This window comes from Chenopodium album, chromosome 7 (genome assembly GCF_948465745.1).
Source record: "Chenopodium album chromosome 7, dcCheAlbu1.1, whole genome shotgun sequence".
Classification (NCBI taxonomy): Eukaryota; Viridiplantae; Streptophyta; class Magnoliopsida; order Caryophyllales; family Amaranthaceae; genus Chenopodium; species Chenopodium album.
This window is the reverse complement of record NC_137840.1, coordinates 2656303-2674454: the sequence shown is the minus strand read 5'-3', so window position 1 is coordinate 2674454 and position 18152 is coordinate 2656303. Positions and strand designations below refer to the sequence as shown.

The window sequence follows — 18152 nt, the reverse complement described above, 5'->3', positions numbered from 1 at the left end:
TCTTCAGAGTAATCAGTCGTCTAAAAACGTTAAGGGTTAGGGGATAGTTTCGATACAGCATAACCCAGATGGTGGCAATAACGGCCCGAAGAGTGGGAGGAGTCACCTGAACTAAACAGACGTTCCAGGCCTTTAGGATTTTTGCCACAAAGGGATGTAAAGGAAAGCAAAGGCCGAAGTCTAAATGCTTCATATAAACGGCCACGGAACCTGCCGGGCAATCTAATATCGAGGCTCCAAAAGGGGGAATTGACAGCTCATACCCGTCAGGTAAGTTGAAAAATTTCTTAGCACGACGGCAGTAATCTTTTTCAATTGCCGTTTTCCTAAAATCGTCATTTATTTTTGCCTTAGCCACTTTTCCATCTCTGGCAAGAGTAATAGGTTGTCGGAATTCAGCTCCGTCAGTTTCAGAGTTATAGCCCTCGTCCAGGTTCTCTTCCTGGATAACCTCTGCCGTCATGTCAACAATGTCTTCCCTACTCTCATTGTTAATACTACCTTCTTGAGTCTCGTCATCTCCTAAGACCGAATTGACGGCTGAATCATGAACGGGAGATGACGGACCTTCCTGGGGGTTTACAGGGATATCAGCTACTTGTTCTTCTTCAGAAGAACTCACAACTTGACCTTGCCCAGGTCTTTTGCTGGATTCAGCTGCCTTAGCGGCCTCGGCTGCCTTAGCTGCTTTGGCGGCCTCAGCAGCCTCACGGGCAGCAGCTCGAGGCTGATAACTGGTACTCTTTACCCTCGGCATGGTGTTTATACCTATATTGCCAACGTTAGTGCCGTATTGATTAAAATAGCGTTTCCCAGCAAAGCCGCGTAAATGATAACGAACACTAACAGGCTCAACGTCAAGAATTTCAATATCGGCAGGAATATCAGGATTAGTGGGATAATAGGCACGTTCGCAGTGGGCAATAGTCCTATGTAGCATAAAAGCACGTTTTTCTCCTTCAGAAGATAACGTCTCAAATGGATAATCAATATTATCAGAAAGGGAAGATGAATTACCCTGATTACTACCGGTTTCTTTGCATAAGGATTGCCTAATTAAACGACGCCTGGCATTACTAAAGTTAGAGAAATTCTCTTCGATACTATCTTCAGACATTTAATTTAAAAATGAGAAAATAAAACAAACATGCAAAATCAGGGGTTAGGGAGCGGCAATACCTTCGACGAAAGTCGCTGATACAATGTACTTAAAAAGCGAGAAGTGACGAAGAAGAAAAGCACGCCGAATATACTGAGAAGCGCAGACCGAAATCGAGAAAAGTAAGAAGAGTAAACCTTTGATTGAAAAAAAAATTGACACTGAGAGAAAACTTTGGGAAAATGAGGAATAAAATGAAAAATGGCGGAATTTTGATCTAAAAGAAGAAACTGAAAAGTCAGTTGAAGTGAAAGGCGGTTCAGAGATCCAACAGCCCTGAATCGACAATCAATTTCAAAAAGCAACAGTAGGATTAGCGACACGTGTACTAATTTTCCCGCTTCAAAAAAAAAAAAAAAAAAACGGTTACATTTCCATATTGTAATAAGTGGACCTTGTCTGCTATCAGCACACAGGGTCACTTGGGGGGGAAAACGGAGTTTTTCGCTCCCATATATTTTGTAATAAGTGGACCTTGTCTGCTATCAGCACACAAGGTCACTTGGGGGGGAAAACGGAGTTTTTCGCTCCCATATATTTTGTAATAAGTGGACCTTGTCTGCTATCAGCACACAAGGTCACTTGGGGGGGGGGGGGAAACGGAGTTTTTCACTCCCATATATTTTGTAATAAGTGAACCTTGTCTGCTATCGGCACACAAGGTCACTTGGGGGGAAAAAAAGAGTCAATAGAGTAATGTGTCGAGGAAGTATAAAAAGTATAAATTTGAGAGATAACACCAAAGATAATGCAAGTGAATACACTATGGGATTATAACACTATACAAAAGTTGTCCTGAAAATTACAAAAAAAAAATAAAAATAATAGTAATAAATAAAAATAAATCTTCTCAGCAAAAGAATATAGAGCTTAAAAGAACATAGAAGCAAATCTTCTCAGCAAAAGATGTAAGTCTCTGAGGTGTCCTCAAACTTCATCCACTGTGACATCTGAGTGGCAGCCAAATTGACATAGTCTCTGAACTTCATCCGATGCAGTGTTTGAGCATAAGCCAAACGGGTATAACGAACTGCAGCAACGGCAGGGATAGCAATAAAGTTTTGTTGATGCACAGTGCTTGACAGAGTACAAGAAACGTTATCACATGAAACTTCCAAGATGAGGTAAAATTCGAAGAATGAGAAGTGGAACCCAAAGTTTGCTTAGTTAGGTTAAGTTTGTCGGCTACATTAACTGAGAACGATGATGTGTGATCATGCGTCCTCACTTGGGGGGCTAATTGTATGGGATGATATCTAGGTAGGACCGATATCTTGTAAAAGCACGTGACCAAACTCTGAATAATTGTGAAAAGGCGCCGATATGCACCAGAAAGCAGACGTATCGGCTTGTCAGAATTCGGCACGTGGCAACAGAAGCTCGACACTTGGCGCAGGAGGCTTTGCATGGATGAGAGCCACCTGTCAAGGTGGATCATTATAAATAGTAGGTAAGACCTCATTTATGAGGGCATTAATTACTCTCTCTCTCTCTCTCTCTCTCTACTTTCTCTCTCATACTTATCTTCTTCTCTAAAACACTTTCTGACTTTGTCATCGGAGTGGTTATCCCCGGACCACCCCGGGGTTAGCTAACTTCTTCTCATTGTGTAGGTTCTCAGCTTGCCGATAGGAGTATCAGGATCTCAGGTCCGAGTTCTTGGGGAATCAGATCCAGACAGAAACAGTTGCACTAGACTGGTGGATCAAAATCTTCTTGCCTGAGTTCAACACTATCTTTTGAGTATGCACTAGCTTTAAAACCACTAATATAGTTGCATTGTTGTTTATGGTGGGTTGGCCACTGTCATACTCTCATAGTAGCGCCTTACTGTACTGCTTCCATCTTTATTTGTCATTTGATAACTGCTCAATTTATGACTGCTATTGTGGATTAGCACTCGTGATAGTCTGCACACCAAAAGATGTCATTGCTAGACCGCAAAGGCGCTGAGCTGTGCAAAAACACAAAAATAAGCAAGCTCAGATGCACACATAGCCTCTTCAGGTAGATCTGAAGACAGTGGCGAACCCTTTGTGCCACATTGTATGCAGTTTTCATCACTGCTTGCATGTTTGTTTTTTACTCTTTTTTATAGCTGGGGTTCGAACCCGGGTCTTTTGCGGTGGTGGGATACTATTCTACCACTAGACCACTTGCCCTTGATTGATATTTGCTACCTGTTTTTGTAGATGCAGTATGTCCACATAGTGAATTGAATTGTAAAGAGAGCATTTGAATTTCCCAATATTAAGGAATATAGTGGAAATATAAAATTCTAAAAAAAAAAAAAAAAAATTGATTATAAGATAGTAAGTGTGTCAAAGGACCCACATAACATAGAATATGGAGTGAGTGTGAGATATATAGTTAATTAAGAGGTCCATACTACATGACTTAAGCTGTTGAGCAGATGTAATTTTACTTTTATATGACATAAATGTAATTTGTATAAACACTAAAATGGAAATACAGGAATCTATTTTGTAAGCAAAGGGAATATAACTGTGATAGGGTGCAAACACTTTAAGCTAATAATGCTGTGTTAGTCCTGCAGAATTGAATGGTTGAAGCTGAAATTTACAGGAATATAGCCGATAGTGCTCAAAATGATACTTGGTATAATGATGATTATATTACAACTATATGTAACTACTCTGTTATAGCTGCCACCATTTAGTATAGTTGACAAGAGGGTTGCATTATAGTGGGTTTGCCACTGTCATTACTGTACTGCTTCCATCTATATTTGTCATTTGTTAACTGCTCAATTTACGATTGCTAATGTGTATTAGCACCCCTGATAGTCTGCACACCAAAAGATGTCATTGATAGCCCACAAAGGCGGCACTCTTAGCCTCACGTCACATTTGTTTGGATGTAGCACTGCACAGTATTGGCTTGAGCTTAAGGTCACACTTAATCACTTATGAAAGCCTCTTTGAATGCAAGCAACAAAATGAAGTGTATGAAAATACGAATGGCAAAAATATTATGGTAAAATTTAAGCAAAAGAATGTGAGCAATGAATTCTTAAAAATAAAAGGGCAAAGCTCAGATGCACACTTTCTTTCTTCAGAAAGATCTGAAGATGGTGACGAACCCTTGTGCCACATTGTGCGCAGTTGTCATCACTGCTTACATGTTTGATGCACCAGCCGGGAATCGAACCCGGGTCTGTACCGTGGCAGGGTACTATTCTACCACTAGACCACTGGTGCTTGTTGAATGTTTACTGCATTTATACACAGATATAGTATTACAATCATTTAATTTAGCATTTGTACACAATATTTAATTACCAAGTTTATAACAAAATACAAACAATATTACTTATTGAAACCTATTTACTCTTGTTAGAATTTTTTGTTTTTTTCCTTTTTTTGAAATGAGTGAAATTACAAATTACTCTTGTTAGAATTTAGCAAAATAGATATTAAATCAGAATTAAACATTAAGGCTCCGTTTGTTTTAACGGAAAATATTTTATTGGAAAATAATTTTCTCAATTTCCATTGTTTGGTTTGTAAAGGGATGGAAATCAATTTTCCAAAGATGGAAAATAGTCCTCCCAGAAGTGAAAGATGTTTTCGGTTTTCCTTCTAAAAGGAAGTTATGCCACATTTTCCTCCCTTCTCCTTGCGTCCCTTACCTCCCATCTCATCCATCTTCTCCCTTCTTTTGTTTTCCCTTGAAAATTATTGTCCATGGAAAATCATTTTCCCAATAAGTTGTTTTCCATTAGAACAAACAGAGCCTTAAAAAAAAAAAAAAATTTGGTCATTACATTTTACATGTTGATGACCACATTTATTGTTCAAAAAAAAAAAAAAAGTTTAGTAGACTATACTCTCATTAATTCAGTTCACCAGTTTTAATTTTGACTTCAAATGAATCTAATTTGTAACATAGTATATGAATATGTCAATGAGCTGAACAAAGAATATATCGTTTTAGAACTGAGCTTGATTAGAACACCAAACTTTCAGGAAAAAAGTTTAACTAAGCTTTGATTAAAACACCAAAATTAAAAACATGTTTTACCATTGTTTCTTTTTCAGTAGTATATTTTCATAGTATCAACTATAAATAGATGTTTTACAAATACTTGCATATACTGTAATCTAGTCATGTTTACTTAAACAAACCAATTTAGGCAAAAGTAGCCCACAACTGACGATTTTAAAATAAGGTACAAATAGGCTAGCACATTCATGATGCAATAACCCTTGAAGCCTTCTTCTAATGTGAATCCATAAAAGCATCAGAAATTGTGCAGGAAATGAAAGGGACTTTGACTAATGAAGCATTAGTAAATACTATATGGCACCAGTAAGAATTTTACAATGTGAATCCACAATATCAAAATTTCTTTCGTTTACCTTTCTGATAAACTCAACGGTGTAAAAGCCTATCAAAACACCTACATTCACTAATTTAACAAAATTCTATGCCCTCAAACCAGTGGGTTCAGATGTATAATATTAAGAATAACTAAGCTAATCTACGCCATACAAGCAAATACAAGAAAAAATGAATTTTGAAGAACAATTTCTGAACCAGTGCTTCATTCCCGATCACAGCGGACAGTTATGTCCTGTGCTGCATTGAGAATCTGCCATTATCAAATTTCAACCCCTAGTTACCATCATTTCAAAGATTTGACAACGGAAACCTTTGTTCTGGCCACTTGGGGTATGCACGCTTGAACAAGCTCATGCACACAGTGTCATTCTGTTGAAGGACTCCATTGAAAAGGCATTTCATTGCCCCTGCAACCAAACAGAAAACACATCAATGATCCTGATCTCCCACGCGAAAAGAAAATAATAGTTGAAGTATATACTTATATGTATAATGGATACAATTTTTCTGAATATCGTTTAAAAAAAATGGTCAAATTCACAAAAACTGCTTTGGGTTTAGGTAATTTACATGTAATAGAAAATATAGCCACACTTCAAAATCATCAGTGCTTGACAGCAAGGAATTTTAGAAACATATTGACCTAGTAGCTTGGTACTCAAGAAGATGCAGGCATACAACAATAAAATTAAATAAAGGAAAGCTGCAACAGGTTCCTTTGAAAAATCTCCTCTCAACCCCAGTCGTGTGTCTGTGTAAAAAAGAGGAAACTACAACTCGATAAATTGGGACATTGAGAAGACGAAATTTACCATGTGTACCGACAGTCTCCTTTATACGTCCACGACGTCCGCATTTAGTCCATAATTCTACAGGCTGCAGTATATAAACACTCAAATTAGCTCAACCAGAAAAGCCATTAAACTTAGCTAAATTAATCAATTGATATCTCCCTCACAAAAAAGACACTACAAACTGGAAAGGGGCAGTTGGGATGGAGAATTAAAAGACAAAGTACCGTACCTTGAACCATTTTACATCTTCGGGACTGTGGAACATATATTTAACTGTTGCTTTGACTTTAGAAACTCTTTGGGGATAACTGCATCAAATTAAGGTTTTGCACGTTACAACCAAAAGACGGGATTGGGAGAAGAAAACAAGTTTGCTACTAAAAAACAATTAATCTAGTGATATCAACATAAAAAAGAACCATTTAAAGGTATTGAGATAAAAATAATGACAAACTAAACAGAAATCTCAAAAAAGAATTAATAACAGATTCTTCAAAAATATATACTGTATGATCACATCTCAATGACTGGTTAAATTAAAATATTACGACATCACATACTAAGTGAGCCCATACATTAATAAATAAATAAAAACAAGTGCACCCTACGTTACGCAATAAAGAAAAATATTACAACCCCCCAATGCTACAAAAAGTAGACAATAGATCAGAGCAACAAGAGATATGATACAGATTAAATTCAGGCACCTGGGCTACTAGTAGAGGTGATCATGGGCAATTGGGCATGGCATTAACCAAAATACAAAACAGAGCAAGAACGGGATTTTCTAGACAAAAGTGGGTTTTGGTCTTTAAATGAATTTTTAGGCCTGTCCAGAGCCCTTTTTTCGAAAAATCAAGCCAGTACAACCCCAAAACTAAAGTGGGACCCAACTTCAGCCCAACCTAGACAGTTTCCAGGCCAGGCCAGTTAAGATCAGGTCTAACTGTCTTCACATTATCAATCTATAACAAAAAAGGCAGCTTTCTAAACCAAGTCCTTTGATCTTAGCTCAACAGTTCAAACTAGGTGTTCTTAAAAATGCAACAGTAACTTTAACAAACAAGAATGAGCAATTACAAACTTCAGGAGCACCTAGTTGAAAATATAATTTGCTTCTTTGGAAATAGTAAACAACTAAACATATCTTTGCAAGGAGGCTCACAATAGAATTACCCAGATACTTGACTTAACAAAGCAAAGAAATAGTCATATCAACTTTACAAGCATCATAAAGATCTATACATCTGATAGGAAAGTGAAGATATACTTACCCAGTTAGAATAATCTTCTTCAATATTATTCTATCTGGATCAACGCTAATCAAAGAGCCAACAGCAGCCAAAACAGGTGAGCCCATGACTCCTGATTTCTTCATGGCTACCAAACAAAGAGGCGGAAATGAAATTGGAGCATATATCGAAGCTACAGAAAAGCGTCCGGCATGAAGAAACTTCTCCATCTTGTGCTTGTCTGAATTGAAGTTATCGGAGGAAAATACTGGCCTTCATAAGACAAGTGAAGGCTTTTAGTATCATAATAAATTATCCATAAAATAAAATATATAGATTCAACAACTGGGATTTTTTCCAGAAAAAATTACCTTGCAACAAATTGTCGGAAACCAACATGAAATATCAATTCCTCTTTCCCTTTGATTGGTTCATGGTAACTATCGTGCTTTTTAATGCTATCAAGACAGTAAATTATGTGATTATGAAGTAGGCAGAAATAATCAGATATGATAAAAACAGAAGAGCTAACAGAACTAGATAGTAGATACCTGAAGTGAAGAACAGACATCTTGGACTCATGTTGCAAGAGCCCGCATGATATGATGGGCATCATTTTTGCACGCAGGCATAAATATGAAGCAACAGTTTGTGGTACTTCTTTTATATAGAGCCTTGCATATGTACCAGGAGACAAAGTCTCATCCTTGCTTTCATTGTCCCGTTCCAAGGCTTTGGCAAGCACATGTTTTCGAGTTCTTGCGAAATTATCAAAAGCAAATATTCTTGAATATTCTTGAGGTAGGGATTCCTACTCAGAGAAAAACAGAGAGAGAGAGAATTTAGATTGTAATGATCATCAAAAGTAATAACAGTAAAAGTCATGTCAAGAGGCACAAAAAGATCACCTTTGGATCCCATGATGATGTTCTAAAGGACTTCAGGCCTCTATACTTGGCAAAACGCTTTCTAGCAGGCACATCAATTGGAGTATCAACTTCATCTGGGTATTCTGAAGTCAAAGATGCACCACTAATAAGCAAAACAATTGGTTCCAATAGAAGCGGTGAAGTATTACAGAAGCCATCAAAGAATATTTGCGGTTCACAAAAGTTAAATATAACAAATATTGATAGCAATTGACTCAAAGTGAGGTCTACATTTACTCTTCAGTAAGGTATAAATAGAATAAATACTTCTTCATATGCAATATAGATACGAAAATAGCTAGTATACAAGGAACAGTACAAGAACCTTTAACCATTCTAAATCACCAGGCTCACGCCAACATATTCAAGGTCATATCTTCATTTGAAAAAGAATAACATTGGATACCTGATACATCTAAAGTTCACATAAAAGGTAAAGGAATCAAGAAAGACAAAGGGGGCAAAGATATCACGAAAGAGAGTTCATTAATATCGTTTTGTTTACAAAAGGGACAACACTCAATACCACTTTCTACAGAAGTCCATCCCATTTCCTCTACAAATAAGCCCATGTCTTTCTCAGCTTCAAGTTGCTTTGACCCAATCTCCACGCACTCACCAACTTTAACCCAAACCTTTACAGACACATATATTTCTCACCTTCCTTCACACAACACTCATTAAAGTCGTTGGCATCTTGTGTCATCCATTTAACTCAACCACAGCAATACGGTACCGCTGTCAAAGCCTAGATCTACTTACTCTCATGTATACACAGCTTTTAAGGTGGTTGGGAGGATTGATAGTGTTATGTCGGTAGCTATTGTGAGGCTATTTCCTGGCAATGGTCGATTTGTAGAAGAAAAGAGGAGTCTTGGGTGGTCATGAACTGCAATGTAGTGGTAATCTCGGTTGTGGTGGAGACAGTAGGTACGGTCATTGTCATCTCATGTCAGCCATGATACTTCAGCCATATCATCCCATGTGTCATCTATGTCAAAGCCTGGATCTATTCTCATCTATATACAGCTTTTACGGTGTTTAGGAGGAGCTTTCATGTTATGTCAGTAGCTAATTGTGAGGTTATTGCCTAGTAATGGTGAAGTTTTAGAGGGAAAGAGAGGAGTCTTGGGTGTTTATGAACTGCAATAATATTAACAGTCCAATGTCTGTGGTAGAGACCATAGATGTGGTGGCAATGGGAAGCCACAGAAGGTGGTAATAAGATTTAGTTGTCAGAGATGGAAGAACAAAGTCACGAGGCGAAGGCGTAAAGAAGAGTTAGAGGAAAGAAAGGCATTCTCAAATCCTGGATTGTAGCTGTAATTTAATGTAAAGGAATGCCTGGGAGATCCAAAAAGAAAAAAGAGGAAAAGGAAATGAGAAACAATAGGGCAGTCAAACACCCACCAAGGAAATCCCCTTTCCTTTTCTTAAATCCCTCCCACCAAACAGCTCCCTTTTAAGTTAAGAGTTACAGCTTCACAAAGGAAATGGAAAAATTTGAAGTAGATAACCATTAGCTTTAAAAGATAAACTGATTTGTAACCAAACACTTTACCACAACCATCAATTACTAAGGAACGACGAAAATTACCCTAATACCCCTCAAAACTGAATTACTCAGTTGTTGAGTCCTTGAGGGGGCTTATAGAGTGTTGGGATGATAATTAGGGGATGGAGGTCAAGAGAGGAATGCGTGGAAAAGATGGTGATGAAAACGGAAGAGATAGAGAAAAAGAAGAAAGAGAGAGAGAGTGCACACTGTTGAAAAGAATCAACAAGTTTTTAAACATGCCTTAATTACTCTAAATAAGTGAATTTAATATTGAGATCCCCTCAATAGAAAAGCTTGAATAATGAGCAATAGTATTGATGTATTTAAGATAGAGGATAGTATGGTCGAACACCAAGAGATTAAACAAGTGATGGGCTAGTTTGCCAACAATCTCATCTATTAGTAGAATCACCATAAGAAACTTAGCATTCCAAAAATAAAAAATGCTGCATGAGTATGTTCGATTACATGTTCACACCTATTAAAGCATAGTGCCACAATGTCTAAAACTTAGAATTTGCTAAATTAAAATGTATAAAATAATCGATGACTACAGAGCAATTAAAAAACCATCTGGAACAAAAGGAATTACCCTCATCTTCTGCATGAGCATCTTTTAATCTCTTGATATCATCTTCTATCTGCTCCCTAGTCATATCCCCATCCTATAATGAATATGGCATTAGTTATTATAAATGCGATGAAACAGGCATAAAAGATCTATAAAGACAAATATAAAGTAAAGAGGCAGAAGAAATGGTAACCATCTGATAACAATAACCATAAATACATTAAGGAAATAGATTTCTGCAGAAATAGGTTTCTGCCTTCTGCTGTCATTTGTGTAATTGTAATTAGTTAACGGACATTTATTTATTTAGCGTGTTACACCAAATACGAGCTAAGCATGGAATGCAGCAACTTCTATCCAACCTTGTTTCATTCCATACTGCACTGCTTTCCAATTTTAAACTACATCAAAAAATCAAATTTTATTTTATTGAAGGGGATATTAAGGTTTAGGGGTAACCACATTTTAATGAGGATAACACATGGAAATTAAGAGCTTGACAAATGTAACTAGGTATTAGTTAGAACACAGAGCAGCCACTAAATAAAAATAGAACTTTTATTTGAAGAACTATCTTATTGTTCACCCATTACGATAATAACACATTCACAACTTCCAGTAACACAAGTGATGCATACAGGCAAAGCTATTCAGCACCTACACATACATAAGTGCCCAGCTGCCCACAAGCCACAACAAAGAACAAATAAAAGCACATAAATCTTCCGTGAGCATGACTCAATATTGATGCCAGCACTTATTGAGGGTATTGCTTTCCCTCGATGTTTCAAGTCCCTTTCAACAGGCTTTTGTACAACCCTGGTCAAGTAGAAGACTGAATACCCTCCAAATGATGTTTGACATATCTCGACTTTGTAAGACATCCCCTTGCTGTCTTTCTAAAAAAAAAATATAGATGAATACAGATAGCTCACAGCTAAACTTACCACCATCATTGAATCAGTCTCTGTCTCTCCATCTGATTCTCCGAGATCAAGGGAACCTTGATCTTCATCAAGGTCATTAGAAGCAACACCAATTTCTACCCCATCCAAGACCATGCCACCCTCTGACTCGTCATTACTTTCAACATCATCCTCATCACTCTCATCCACAATCCAAGCAGCCTGAAGAAATCAGATATTTGTGAATTGTTAAGCACCAAATATAAGGTATCAAACCAAAACAACCAAGACTTGAATTTATAGAGAAGTTCAAAACCACATGAGCTCTTCTCTAGAGATTCAAGCAGAGAAGAGAAAAAGAAGAATGACAAAAGGCTGAGACAAACCTGATATTCCGAAGTACCAGGTGGAAGTTTCCTCTTCTTCTTATGCTTCAGATTTTCCTCCGCCTCAGCCATTTCTGCTTCAGTTGGCCATGTCTAAAAGAAGATGTAAGATTATGAAAATGGACAATAAAATCAATTCAGATCACAACAAAATTATACTTCCATCCCTGATGCATTTCTAAAACTGATACTACCCCAAATTGAAACAAAAATGGATCACTAGGTAACAGATTGAAAAAGTATTGGATCAAAATAAATTCGAGTATTACGTGCTGTCGGAAAGGGATGTATCAATAAAAACATTACTAAAGCATCTTCTATGAGACTGACAATCAAAGACTCTAATGGCTTCATGGAATGGATTCAAGTCATAAATAAAACCTGTTGGTATGTATTGACAATAATAAGCTATATGAACTTATATTGTATTATGCAGTTCCTACAGTTTATCATGCCAACAAGGATCATTCTGAAGTCGTGAGCAATAAGCAATGTCAATAGCGAGCCTACAAGATTTGCTAGCTGAACTGAACGAAGATATCAAATAAAAAAGAGCAAAGCTGAACGTTAGTCAAACAACATTTCATTTACAGAGCTGAAATATTTCAAACCATATTTGCACAAATACACATGAAAATATGAAAGTATAAACTCAGCAACACAATTATTAGCTCACAATCAATACCTGAGATATCAAGATAACAATCAAATAGATTGAGAGGGGGAAGGGGATGGACTAAGGAGCAATATAAAGACTAAATTGCTGACTCTGAATATCAGAGGGAAAGGAAAGCACCAGAGGTTATCCACCAACCTGTTCTCCGGCAAGAGGATCTGGAACATTTTCGACATGTAATGGTTCTTGCTTTGAACTATCAGGCACTAACGAGCTGATCACCTACAATGAAAAAATTGAAATCATAGTGAGGGTATGAAACAAGTACTGTAGCAAAAAGAGCAAATTTAAGGCTCATGTGAAATACCATCTGGAAAAAGTATTAACAAATGGAGAGAACCTAGTACAGGAAGGAGAAACTGAAAAAATTGATAAAACAATACATACATTATTTTATCAATCTTATTCCTTTGGTTATACGAGGCTAAAAGGTTTTACCTTCTCCTTTAGGTATAAAGATGCAAAGGCATTTTGAAGCACGAGTATGGCAGAAAAATTACAATAAAGGAAAAATGAAATAATGTAGGATCAGAATTTCCTAAAGGATGGTAAATCACCTTCCAAATCAAGATTACTACTTACATAACAGCATGTTATATGAGATCATTCTCCAAAAATCACTAAAGAATACGTAAGAGGCTTTTACTTTAGCCTTTTTTTTAATACTATGAGATCATTCTCCAAAACTCATCTCTAATCTATTACTTTAGCATGCCAATAAAAAGAGTAGTTTTTTTTTTCGTTTTTATGTAAAGGAGAAACTAATAATTACATGACAATGTTACCAACCTGCAGATCAGGCACATCATCAGCATCCATTGTGTCGTGTTCTTTCCTGGGATTTAGAGCATAAGGGTCCCTGAGGATATCAATTTTTCTTAGTTGATAATCACCTGCTCCAGAGACATGGACCTAGTTCACCAGAAAAATTAGACTAAAGCATTAGGCTTTGAACTGTGAAACATAAGTTTTAAAAAGAATCATGGAGAGAAAACTGCAAACAACTACCAGCTGATTTACAGAGAGATTACGAGCACGAATATAACCGGTGACGCAGAGGGTACACTTTCCAGAAACAGAATCATGATCAAGCATCTCAAGCTGCAGAAATTTGAAAGAAAATCAATATAAAGGTTATGATTAATTTAACTAGAAGTGCAAAACAATATCATGAAGCAAAGAGCGCTTCTTATTATAACTATTAAATGAAACATCTGCAACAAACAAAAAAATCAGATTATTTGGTTAATCAAGGAATCAATCTTTTCTGTGAGTTTGGTCTGTAAAATTCAATCTATTACACTAGGTAACAGAGCGGTACGGTCTACGGCCATGGTTACCTCTGTATCATCTCTAACAATGGCTTGAGGCCATAACTCTATAGGTTTCCCTAATACAAAATTCTGCCTCCTTTCCCTTTTATTCCCTATCTCTATTTATAATAAAACTGAAGACTTAACCTAAAGAGACTAGACTACCCATAATGCCCCTCCAAAGATTAGTTTATTATAGACGTTTTGACTTACATCCTCACATTATTAATGCACTAGCTTTTGCTAAAAGATACAAAATAAAAAGACGCACCTTGCCCTTGGATAATACACTAGTAGCAATTAAAAAAACATACTGATGAAAATGCATCACAATTCAAGATGTATCTACTTTATCCCTTTTGGCTGGATGCTTTCATATAGCAAGGTAATTAAAAGTTACAAAGTCGGAAATTAACCTTTTGAGAAGCAACATAAGCTCGCTGATTTCTCCAGTGAGGAGGTTTCAACCTTTGATCCTTCAGAATGTACAAGAACTGCACCAACAACAATGAAATACAGCTTAAGTATTGTAAAAACAGTTCACTGGAAGAAGAAAATTTTTATACAAGTCAAAAGCCCATCCCTATTGCCCTAGCTATTTTTAAACATATATCACTAAACTATAAAAGCAGCAAATCACAACTGTAATACAGAACTTGCAGACATTACCTTGTGGAGATCATCTTTAGTATCTGCCGGATAAAATTTACATTGCTCAGGAAATTCAGAAGCAAGACTGGAATTACATATTTTCTTAGATTCATTTCTTCCTTTCAAGTCACTAGGTAGATCCTGAAGCAAGAAATTTTTATTACCAAACAGAAACAATTTCTTTCTTTTAACTAAAAGTATACCAAAAATTTGTCTGCTTACACGTATCAATACGACAGTGCTTGGTAAGCCTATGGCTTTGAAAACAGAAAGACACTGCGCTCCAAATGAATCGATGTAATCAGATGAACCGCCTTCACATGGAGAGCTCGCTGATGTGACAAAAGCCACCAAATCAGCAACCTAAGCAAATATGTCCACATATAATTAGTGACAGCTACAAGCATTTACATAGCATTTTGAATTAATGTAGCAGAATTCAAAAGAAATGAAAAAAAAGAAAGAGCAAATGAGTACCTTGGCCATATCCATGCATGAGGACAGATCCCCGTGAGGAGCTTTCAGCACCTACACCCAACAATCACTATTAAATATGCTTTGTAACATGTGGCAGAAAATGCAGCAATCACAAGAAAGAAAGAAAGAACAATAAAAGAAAAATAAAATTGTAAAATAAAAAATACTATTGTATTTCAAACACATTCTGAACAGGCTAGTAAAAAAAAAGAGAATGGAGACTAAGAACACGATCCTCTATGAAAAAAGTCCCATTCAATACAGCAGTGACATTTGATAATGATTTCTTAAATTCATTGTTTGTAACCTTGGCCTATCGGTATCTTTAAGCTAAACATCCCCCTACTCAGACCTCTGGTGCCTGAGCTCTGAATTCAGATTAATCCACAAATACTTTAACCCTATGTCACTCAACCCCCAAGCAAGTGTCACACTTGGCCACTTTAAAGTATTTTGCGCAAGTTCATGGCCCAGAAATGTGGAGACCATAATGAAGCTTCCAGTATCCAACAAAAGCACTTATGATGGAGTGAAAATTATGACTAGCATTAAACTTTTATCCCAGAAGACATTATTGTGCAGGGGTTCTTTATCTCACAGTTCTTTCTATAGCTAGCAGGTTCAAAAACAAATTTAACCGAACCACCTCCTCCCTCAACCCCTTGTAATAAAAACAAAAACAAAGGGTTGCATATTACAATGATTTCTTATTTACAAAAAGTAGTGACAATGATTAAGCACATGGGCAAAAGTGCTTCTTAGTATCTTAATTATTAGAATAACTTTCACTTAAAGTATCTTGTTTTGGGTAAGGTTGAATATAAAATTACAGTGAACATTTAAATAACAGAATAAATAAAGGAAAATTCTCATCTTCCATCCCCAATATCAAAGTAAACTCAAGCCATATTCTAAATTTCAAAGACTTTCAATAGACTTGAAAATTGTCCATCTCCAGCTGCATTGACAAAAAACTTTGTCCCCCTAACCTTCTGCGCTGTTTCCTTGGTATTTTTGGCTAAACAAAAGTAAGTCTTCTTCATTTCTTAGTAAAGATTGGAATAGCATATGGCAAAAGGCTTTTAACGAAAAAAATTTCCTGGGTGCATAGTATCACCAAAATTTTCAACGGTAACCCCATACATCAAATGACACTTATTGTCTTGCATATATCTGATTTTATTACTTTTCCCTAAATCCTTGGGACAGACTATTTTCTCTTAATGACAACAACAATAATTCACTCAAAAACCCTAAACCAAGACAATTTTTAACATTCTTTTCCCAGGTACATAATATCACTGAATTCTCAAAATAAGCCCTTACATCAAATGAGAATTGTTTCTTGCATTTAATTGATTTCATTAATTTTCCCTAATCCTGTACTTGACTAATTTTTCTATTTTCTCTGACAACTCCAATAATTCACCCAAAAACCCCCTAAACCCAGGACAACACAGCATATCTCACCACCAACTGGTCTGGGGAGATAAAGATGAATGGAGGCACTACTTATTCACAATAAAAGCCTCAACTATATTAGTGCATTTCTTACAATATCTAGCTAATATAAAGAACATTCAAATGATTCAAATGCTTGGTGTATGAGATCAGTAGCATAAAGCATGCTCAAAATCCCAACCAAGATACAATCTAATTGTAAGGACATACTTCACGCAGAATATTAAGCTGGAACCACGCACCATTTGTTCCATATTTCATTTCATTTCAATGAATGAACTAGTAATCTGTAAGGTAGTGTCACGTAATCACAACTTGATTCATTAAGAAAGAAATAAGCAGTGAAGCAAAGCAATAGTGTCTAGGGAATTCAAATTATAGTCATCATCTACATAAAGATTGAAAAATTAAACTCAAATGTAAAACCTTCTTGATATCAGGCACACATTTGATTTCGCATTCTAGGAAAAACATGATCCACCCCAATCAATCAACATAAACAGCCAAATCGGGAGTAACCCAACATAGACCTTACCGTGGCTCTCATCTTGTACTCGGAAGAGACAACCGTAGGGAATGCCTCATTACTGCATTTTGTTGATAGTAATCCCAACAAATCCCTTTCGACCGAATTCAAGTCAACATGAGCAGACAGACCAAACAGAACCTAAAATTCAATCAAATTTTCAATAAGCTACAGCATTAAAGCATTCCAAATTCATAGAAAATAAAATTCAACAAATTTCAAGCTTAATTCTTTAATTGCATCATTTACAAAAACCAAAACAAAATTAACAAACTCACAATAACACGAGGTGGACTAGCTGATCCACTCAATGCCCTCTTTTCATTCAATGCAGCAGCCCGCTTTTGATCGCGTATCTAACAAAAATAATCAACCAACTATCAATTGCACTAATTCAATAAAAAATTAAACAGTCATATAATCAAAATTGCACAGACAAAAAAAAAAAAAAAAAAAAAAAAAAATGGTACCATATTATTACGCTGAATTCGAGCAGCGCGAGCGCCTTTGCCAAAACGGTCCGATTTTGCATTTTGATGCTTATCTAAATAAATACATAACAATAATCAAAAATTAAAACCTTAAAAAGGAACGAATAATTGAGGCAAATTGAAGGTAAATAAGAGGAAAAATTGAAAGAAAAATGAAACCTTTAAGAGAAGTTTTGTGAATATTGCGAGAAGATTTGGAAGCAAAACGAGTTTTGTGAGCTTTGTTAACTTGAGCTCGAGAACCTCCCATGGCTGCTGCTGCTGCTGCTGCTTCTTCACGAAACAGAGACCATTTACGGATGAAAGGGGGAAAAAGAGAAAGAGAGACTGAGAAACCCTAACAAACTTTAAGTTTTGCTAACCTAAAACCCTACCCCCGCCAAACTCACTAATCTTCACCGATACAGTACAATTAAATTACTAAGGGTTTGTTTGGTATCATTTTTACTTTGGCTTGTTTGGCATCAGTTTTGGTTTTCAGTTTCCTATTTTTTGAAAACCAAAAACCAAAAATAGGAAACAAGAAAAAGATGTTTCCACTTTTCTGTTGTCGGTTTTCAAAATTATCATAATTTTAATAAGTTTATATAATTTTTTATTCATTATGGGACTCATATCATATACTTTTAGAAAACAAAAAACCAAAAAACAGAAAACC

The 18152-nt window shown here is 36.2% G+C and overlaps 1 protein-coding gene and 3 non-coding genes across 4 annotated transcripts; all 4 read right to left on the bottom strand.

Moving 5' to 3' along the window:
* Nucleotides 1-3137: 3137 nt before the first annotated feature.
* Nucleotides 3138-3228, bottom strand: LOC145641385 (small nucleolar RNA snoR114). Its single transcript, XR_014115416.1, has one exon. It is a non-coding gene; the product is annotated as a small nucleolar RNA snoR114 (small nucleolar RNA).
* A 981-nt stretch (nucleotides 3229-4209) lies between these two features.
* Nucleotides 4210-4299, bottom strand: LOC145641380 (small nucleolar RNA snoR114). Its single transcript, XR_014115411.1, has one exon. It is a non-coding gene; the product is annotated as a small nucleolar RNA snoR114 (small nucleolar RNA).
* A 10-nt stretch (nucleotides 4300-4309) lies between these two features.
* On the bottom strand, nucleotides 4310-4380 carry TRNAG-GCC (transfer RNA glycine (anticodon GCC)). Its single transcript has one exon. It is a non-coding gene; the product is annotated as a tRNA-Gly (tRNA).
* Nucleotides 4381-5458: 1078 nt separating this feature from the next.
* On the bottom strand, nucleotides 5459-17825 carry LOC145638803 (uncharacterized). Its single transcript, XM_081689840.1, has 21 exons — nucleotides 17654-17825; nucleotides 17474-17547; nucleotides 17282-17359; nucleotides 17013-17144; nucleotides 15017-15067; nucleotides 14762-14902; nucleotides 14558-14680; nucleotides 14305-14382; nucleotides 13584-13676; nucleotides 13365-13487; nucleotides 12714-12797; nucleotides 11900-11992; nucleotides 11556-11735; nucleotides 10630-10702; nucleotides 8459-8562; nucleotides 8102-8361; nucleotides 7922-8008; nucleotides 7593-7823; nucleotides 6548-6626; nucleotides 6337-6400; nucleotides 5459-5931 (listed from the first exon to the last, which is right to left on the bottom strand). Exons 1-21 carry the CDS (start codon nucleotides 17742-17744, stop codon nucleotides 5813-5815), a joined length of 2358 nt encoding a protein of 785 aa, XP_081545966.1. The 5' UTR covers nucleotides 17745-17825; the 3' UTR covers nucleotides 5459-5812.
* Between the last annotated feature and the right edge of the window lie 327 nt (nucleotides 17826-18152).

Excerpts from the sequence above, each read along its gene's own strand:
- LOC145638803 (XM_081689840.1), bottom strand. The coding sequence starts at position 17,744 with ATGGGAGGTTCTCGAGCTCAAGTTAACAAAGCTCACAAAACTCGTTTT. Across the intron at positions 12,798-13,364 it reads ATGATGTGCCTGATCTGCAG|GTGATCAGCTCGTTAGTGCC; the intron begins GTTGGTAACATT and ends TTTTCATTGTAG. Across the intron at positions 5,932-6,336 it reads GGAGACTGTCGGTACACATG|GGGCAATGAAATGCCTTTTC; the intron begins GTAAATTTCGTC and ends GTTTGGTTGCAG.